Source organism: Equus caballus, chromosome 7, assembly GCF_041296265.1.
Source record: "Equus caballus isolate H_3958 breed thoroughbred chromosome 7, TB-T2T, whole genome shotgun sequence".
NCBI lineage: Eukaryota > Metazoa > Chordata > Mammalia > Perissodactyla > Equidae > Equus > Equus caballus.
Window position 1 is genome coordinate 33,252,038 of NC_091690.1, and position 8,457 is coordinate 33,260,494.

The following is an 8,457-nucleotide window of genomic DNA, read 5'->3' on the forward strand; positions in this document are numbered from 1 at the left end:
AAAAAGTAGGTCCATATATTTCTTCCTTTTATAAACATGTTTTTAGTTATTTAGTAAACTGGTATGAGGTGTAAGAGATATGCAGGCAAAAAATGAGACAAGATCCTCTACAAGGGAAATAACAAGACAATTTTATTAAACCATACATAACACAATCTGTAGAAGCAATATCATCATGGAAAAATCTCATCTTGAAAAACACTAATAAAAATTAAATTAAAAAATTGAATGTCTTTACATTATTGCTGCTTCTAATCAGAGCATGTTTCTCCTCTGGATTTTAATCAGTGCTCTCCTCAGTGCAACTTTGACATCCTTGTTCCTCAAACTGTAGATCAGGGGATTGAGCATGGGTCCCACATTAGTATAGAAAACAGAAGAAACTTTTCCCTGCTCCATAGATCCAGGAGAAGAATATTTAAGATACATGAATGCAACTGACCCAAAGAAGAGAGAAAGAGCAACGATGTGGGAGCTACAGGTACTGAAGGCTTTTGATCTTCCTTGAGTAGATTTGATATGAAAAATGCTAGTGATGATAAAGATGTAAGAAATTAGTATGGTAAAACTGGGTACTGTGATATTAATGCCCACAACAATGAGAACTACTATCTCATTGACATAGGTACTGGTACAAGAGAGTTGGAGGAGGGGAAGGATGTCACACAAGTAATGGTTGATGATATTAACATCGCAGAAGGTTAGTCTAAGCATGCACCCTGTGTGGGCAGTGGCTCCAGCAAATCCCATCAAATATGCAGCAAAAGTTAGCACAGAAGAGACCTGATGGGACATGGTAACCTTATACAGCAATGGATTACAGATGGCCACATAGCGATCATAAGCCATTGAGGTCAACATATAGCATTCAGAGATGACAAAAAAGAGAAAGAAGAAGAGCTGAGTCATGCACCCGACATAGGATATTATGTTCTTCTTTGACACAAAGTTCACCAGCATCTTGGGAGTGAAAACAGAAGAGTAACAGAGATCAATGAAAGATAGATTGAAGAGGAAATAGTACATGGGGGTGTGGAGGTGAGAATTTAGACTAATAAGAATGATCAAGCCAAGGTTGCCCACCACGGTGACAATGTAGATCACTGTAAACAGGAAAAGGAGGGGTTTCTGCAGCTCTGGACAGTCGGTTAATCCAGCAAGAACAAATTCAGTCACTAAGGAGTCATTTCTAGCCAGCATTCTCAACTTTGGAAATCTGTGAGAAGAGAAAAAAATTCCAGTAATAGAGAACCCAGCTTTGTTCTTACAACCTCTCATTTATGAGAAGGGAACTCAGACTGGCAGAAATCAAATATGTCCTCCTTTGCCTTATGGGCTCTGAATGTACTGCCACACACACCCCTCAACATTTAAATCACTCTGTCTTTTATTGCATGAGCTGCATGTGACAAACAACTGCTCCTGTATTTACTAGAAGATAGAGGGATGGAGTGGCTGAGGAACAAGCCTACCTGATGATGAGTTTCAGTAGTGGGAATGTATCCCCATCTCTCCCACCTATTCATCTGGTCCTTCACTTTCTGGTTCCTACTCATGTTTCCACTATCCTAATAGAAACCTCAGTTCCCTTGTGATGACCATCAATAAATAGAGGATTCCTCCAGGGCAGAGACCATACTGATATTCTGCTTTTTACAAGGGAGTCCCAGCAGCCTACGGGGTTTTCAGATACCTTACTACAAGATTTTTTGACGCCAATAATTGATAACAGGTATTCAGAGCCTTGGTAGGCTAAGATTTGTAATTAACACTCCAGTGTTTCTACACATTCTTCTCCCCTGTTCCATTTTTGAAGGACAGAGAATGAATAAGGAAAGGTGGATATGCTTTTCCAAGTGTTGTAAGATGGCATGAAAGAGAAACATAATTAACTTGAATGCTAATTAAATTAGTTTAATTTATGAAAATTTATCAAGCTGTATACTTATATGAATTCTTCTATATGCATAGTACATTTCAATGAAAAACTTTTTCTTAGGAAAGATACAAACATCTTCTTTCTCTAATGTTGCAATATTCTGGATGTGTCACTTGCTACTAATACAGCGATCTTGCTACCAGACTGAGGATGACTCCAGCACAGAGAGATATGCTGGGAATGATGCAGGCATTGTAGTCAGAGCTCCATACTTTTGAGTTTCCTATTATTCAATATAAATACTTTTCCTCATTTTTCAGCAACAGAGAGAGTAAGAGAAAAATAGAAATTTGATTAACACTCTCCTTCCACTGAGAGAACTCAGTACTGACCCTTTACCTGTGTTTCCCCTCCACTGTCCTTGAAGAAGAACTGCCTTCTGTGATATAAAAGCTGAGGAGATGTAGTCAGAGAATCTTCTTCTTTTATTAGCAAAAGAGTCAAATCATAGATCTCACAGTCTGAATATTTCAGGAGTCGTTCTGAATTGTACATCAAACTTGTAGTTATAAATTTACTAAAAGAGTATAAAGGGAAACCACAGACTTGACACCTGAGCCCCCAAGTCATAGAGCACATGGCATTTGCTTAATGCTTATAATTCTTTTGGACCTGATTAACAATCCAGTCATAGGTCTCCCCTAGGACCTTCCCACCATGATAAGTTCCGCAGGGAAGAAACTGATGTCTCTGTTTACTCTGTTACTCTGTTACTAACCATGACAGTAAATATTGGTTTCCCATCAGGGATTACATATCCCCCAGGGCATAGGAAAAATGATCCTCTGTTGTTCCCTATAAAGATGCAAATTATTAATGTTATTGAAAATTTCACTAATTATAATTCTAGGTAACAGGGTAGTTTTAAAGATTTATGTTCATAAAGATTTATGAACATTTTAGTAAAGTGTATTTATTATGCTCTTTTTAAATATTTGAATCTCTTTAAATAATCAGTGTTTATGCAAATTTTATAAAGATAAACAAAAGGATTTTAATTGATTTCAGAGATTTTTGTTTAAAAAATGTTATATAATACAGATCTTCTTTAACTTATGATGAGTTTGCATCCTGATAAACCCATTGTAAGTTGAAAATATCATGTCAAAAAGATTCCTAACCTACCAAACATTTTAGCTTAGCCTAGCCTACCTTAAAACTGCTCAGAACAGTTACATTAGCCTACAATTGGGAAAAATCATCTAACACAAAGCTATGTTATAATAAATCATTGAATATCTCATATTATTTATTGAATACTGTGTGAAAGTGAAAAACAGAATGATTGTACGGGTACAGAAGTGTATCACTTGTTTAGCCTGGTGATCACATGGTTGACTGGGAGCTGTGGCATGCTGCCACGCCCAACGTCAGAAGAAAGCATCATACTACATATCGTTAGCCCAGGAAAAGATCAAAATACAAAGCATGGTTTATACTTATACATTCAAATTATTGTAAAGTTGAAAAATTGTAAGTTGAACCATCATAAGTCTGTATAAGAATGATCCATTATTTCATCAAAGTTTAATTATCTTGGGTTTTCTGGCTCAATATGTCTTTTCTATTAATAGATTAAAATCAAATCTATTGGACAAATCACTATTAATAAGCTTCCGCTTTAAGAAAATATGACTTTAGAATTCCCAGATATATATAAACTTGTGGTCATGCTTGTGAGAAGAAAACTATTTTTTTATTTTGAAATTATTATAGATTCACAGGAAGTTGCAAAAAATAATGTGTAGAGTCCCCTGAACTCCACCCAGCTTCCTGCCATGGTGACATCTTAAACAATTGTAGTACAATAACAAAACCAGAAAATTGACATTAGTGCACTAATGTTAACAGGTTACAGGACTACAGATGTTGTTCAGCTTTCAACAGTTTTATATACACTCTGTTTGTATTGTTATGTGCATCTTTGTGTGTGTAGATCAACGTGATTTTATAACCTGTATAGATTTACGCAGCTACTACCACAATCATGATACAGAACTGCTCCACTGTTATAAAGGACTCCCTTATACTACCAGTTTATAGGCACACTTATCCCCTCCCACCTTCATCACTGTCTTCTGACAACCACAAACCTGTTCTCCATCTGTATAGTCGGGTCATTTGGAAGACAACAAATGAAACTATACAATATCTAACCTCGGAAATTGGCTTTTCTCACTAGGCATGGTGCCCTTAAGTCCATCCCAGTTGTTGCCTGTATCAATAGTTTACCCCTTTTATTGCTGAATTGCATTCCATTTTTTTAGAACTCACTTTTATTCAACCTTCTGTAGTAATTTAAAAATTACTAGGTTGTTTAATACAAAACTAAATTTGTTTTGTTTATGGAAATTTTTCAAGGGCAGAGGCTAGAAGATCATACTTGAAACTGGTTCATTTGCAATTTTTCTTTAAAGCAATTCTTTTTTTTTTTTTTTGGTGACAAAGATTGGTCCTGAGCTAACATCTGTTGCCAATCTTCCTCTTTTTGCTTGAAGAAGATTGTTGCTGAGCTAACATCCATGCCAATCTTCCTCTGTTTTGTATGTGAGAAGCTACCAAAGCATGGCTTAATGAGTATTGTGTAGGTCCATGCGCAGGATCTGAACACATTGAGCCCCAGACTGCTGAAGAGCTGCACACAAAGTTAAGCACTATGCCACCTTTTGGCCCCTTTAAAATCAATTTTATTGTGGTATAATTTGGATGCAACAAAAATCACTCATTTTAAAAGTACAGTTCAATGACTCTCATAGAATAATGTAGTCATGTAACTACCACGATAATCAAGATCTAGAGCATCTCCATCACCCCCAAACTTTCATCATACCCTTTGGCAAAACATTCCCTGTCCTTTCTTAATCACGAAGGAATGTAAAAGTTTGTCAAATGGTTTTTCTGCATCTACTACATGATCATGGGATTTTTATCTTTTGTGCTATTAATCTGGTGTATCACATTTATTGATTGGTGTATGTTGAACCAACCTTGCATCCCATGGATAAATCTCACTGTTTAGGGTGCATGATCCTTTTAATGTGCTGTTGAATTCAATTTGCTGGAATTTGGTTATGAATTTTTTCATCTATATTCATCAGAGAGATTGGCCTGTAGTTCTCTTTTCTTGTGGTGTCTTTACCTGGTATTGATGTGAGAGTAATGCTGGCCTTAGAAAATGAGTTTAGGAGTGTTTCCGCTCTTTAATTTATGAAGAACTTGAGAAGTGAATATTTTCAGTGCTTTCATTTGCTTAATAATCTATAGATTTCCCTGATTTAGCCCCAACCTATTTACCACTTGTATAGATCTCCTCTGAGTATAAACAGCTGTAGCTGTATGTACATATGTATATATTATACATGACGTCAGCTAGTATTCTATAATTTCATCTTCTTTAGGAAGTTTTTCCAAGAAACTTATGATCCACTCCAGTGCTGACAGGATGCTCTCTTTATTTGTTGAAAACCTAACATCTTGAGATCGCTCTTCACCATCTTTCTGGGGATCTTTTCATCTCTTACCTGTGTTAGGTCCCCTACTTTTGGGCCTTATGTCTAACTGTTTCTTGGTTTCCCTCCTTGATTTTCAAAATGAACGTTAGTTTTTAATACAGTTTTAGATTTATAGAAAAATTGATAACATAGTACAGAGAGTTCCCATATACCTACACTCAGTTTCCCTATAATTATCTCACAGTGCATTTGCTACAATGCATAAACCAATATTGTTATGATATCTTTAACTAATGTCTATGCTTTATTCATATTTTCTTAGTATTTTCTTAATGTCGTTTTTCACTTCCCGGATCTCATCGAGGCTACCCCACTACATTTAGCTGTCATGTATCCTTGACTCCCATTGACAATGTCAGTTTTTTCCATATTTTGATGGAGCAATACTCCATTAATTTCCTTAGAAAGGGTACATAGAATGCAAATTTTATAGACATTGTGTGTCTGAAGTTGCTTTTATTTTACCTTCCCATTTTATTGGCAGTTTGGTAGGGTGTAAAATTCTAGTTTTAAAGTTATTTTTTTTCCAGAATTTTGAATGCATTAAACTTTATGTTTATTTGGATTGCATTGAATCTGCAGATCAGTTTCGGGGACATGAACCTGTTAACAACATTGATTCTTCCAATCCGTGAACATGGTGCATCTCTCATTTATTTAAATCTTCTTTTCTTTCTCATAGCAAGGTTTTGAAGTGTCCAAGTTAGAGGTTTGCACATCTTTCCTTAAATTTATTCCTAATTATTTTAGTTTGGGATACTATTGTAAATGGTATTTTTATTAATTTCATTTTCCAAGTTTCAATTGCTAATATATAAAACAACAATTGATTTATGTTTACTGACCTTGTATCTGAGACTTTGCTAAATTCACTTATTTGTTCTCGTATTTTTTGTTCTCTGAGGATTTTTTTTAGAATTTTCTACATTAACAATCATATTTTCTATAAGTAATGCAGTTATGGAGCTGGTTCCATAGTGTAGTGGTTAAGTCCCACATGCTCTTCTTTGGTGATCCATGTTCACGGGTTTGGATCCCAGGCACAGACCTACAGCACTCATCAAGCCATGTTGTGGCAGTTACCCACATACAAACTAGAGGAAGATTGACATAGATGTTATCTCAGGGATAATCTTCCTAAAGCAAAAAAAAAAAAAAAAAGATTAGCAATGGATGTTAGCTCAGAGTGAATCTTCCTCACCAAAGAAATAAATAATGCACTTATTTATCATCTTGTTTTTCAATCTTCTGGCATTTTATTTCATTTTCTTTATTTCCAATAGGTAGGCTCTTCACCAAATATAGAGAAGAGATGACAATCTTAGCTTATTCCCAATCTCATGGGAAACATTCAGTCTTTACTATTAATATTAACTATGATGTTAGATGTAGATCTTTCATGATCACTCATTGCTGAATTGAGAAAGCTCTCTTCTGTTCCTATTTTTCTGAGATTTTTATGATAAATAGGTGTTCAGTCTTTCCAAATGCTTTTTCAGCATCTACTTAGCAGATTATATTATTCCCTGTTTTATTCTGCTAATGTTGTGAATTATATTGAATGATTTTCAGAGGCTAAACCAACATTGACTTCCTATGATGAACCCCACTTGGTCATAATGCACTATCCTTTTTATAGAACACTGTATTAGGTTAGCTAATATTTTGTAAATAATTTTTCCCTGTATGTTTATCAGAGATATTGGTGTATTTTTTTTCTTGTAATGTTTTGTCTCATTTGGGTATCACAGTTATGCTGGCCTCATAAAATGTCTTGGAAAGTATTTTCTCTTTGTTTTCTGAAAGAATTTGCATAAAATTTGTAAATTTGCAAAAAATTGCATAAAAAGTATTATTCCTCCTTGTAAGTTTGATAGAACAAACCAGTGAAGCCATTGGGGACTGAAGATGTGTGTGTGTGTGTTTGTGTATGTATGTTTATAAAGGATTACTTACTAATTCAATTTGTTTAATAGATATAGGACTCTTCATGTGATCTATTTTGACCTAGTAACTTTTTATACTCTTTCAGCTTTCAATTCTAATAAGAAAAAAAATCTATATTTTATATGACCATACAGTTATTTCCAACAAGACTGTTGGTTTGAATAAGCCAGCCCACCATATTTCCAGTAATAGTCCTAATAATCTTTTGAATATTTACTTTTCCTGAAATAACACAAGTTTAAATGATGAACAGTGGTGTTTTTAACAAAATTAAAACCAAAAAAGTATTTCTGAGTTGAAAGTGAACCATCTCTAAATCAATGCAATATAGCTCTTTAAAATATACAGATATTTCAAAAATAATATTTCTGAGAAGACTTCTAGGAAACCAAAGAAAATGGCAGCTACCTAGATCTTTGCCTCCAAGTATTTCTGGTAAATGCAATATAGAATAATAAGAACTAATAAAACTCCATAGAAACAATATCCACAGCATAATCTAAAGACATAAAATGCCCAAAGTTCAAAATAACTATAAATTAAGAAAGAAAAAACCTCTAAATCTCAGGGAGCATTCTCTGTCACTCCTGCTCTGCTTCAAGCTTTTGCAGTGAGCAGGACAGGTGGGAAAATGCTGTGGAGAAGAGGGAAGAAGGGCATTTGCGATGGATCTAATTTGATCTAAAACCATAGGCAGAAAGAGTAAGTTCACACTAAATATGAAAAAGGAAAATGTGTCTTGATTGATCAGAGCAAGATATACAAGAAGGGAATGAAAAGGTTATGCAATTTGAAATGGAACTTCTTGGTACCTCAAGAGAAGGAAAAAATTAAAATTCTGAAAGTACCACGTGTAGAGTAAAGAAATAATAGACACTAATAACCAGAGAGATCAAATAATAATATAAAATTTGTATTTTAATGGTTTAAAAGTAAAACCTTAAAGACTGCAACAAGGGAAAGAAGAAATATAGGCAAATCAAGTAAGGAGTGAGATCCTTCACAAGGGTTGGCTTTCTCCAATCCCCAACTGAGAAGAGTGTTCTATTAAATCTCACC

At 34.7% G+C, this 8,457-nt stretch overlaps 1 protein-coding gene across 1 annotated transcript; it reads right to left on the minus strand.

The window, feature by feature from the left end:
- Positions 1 to 255: 255 nt before the first annotated feature.
- Positions 256 to 4,693, minus strand: OR8B3 (olfactory receptor family 8 subfamily B member 3). Its single transcript, XM_001504940.4, has 2 exons — positions 4,677 to 4,693; positions 256 to 1,201 (listed from the first exon to the last, which is right to left on the minus strand). Exons 1-2 carry the CDS (start codon positions 4,691 to 4,693, stop codon positions 256 to 258), a joined length of 963 nt encoding a protein of 320 aa, XP_001504990.4.
- Between the last annotated feature and the right edge of the window lie 3,764 nt (positions 4,694 to 8,457).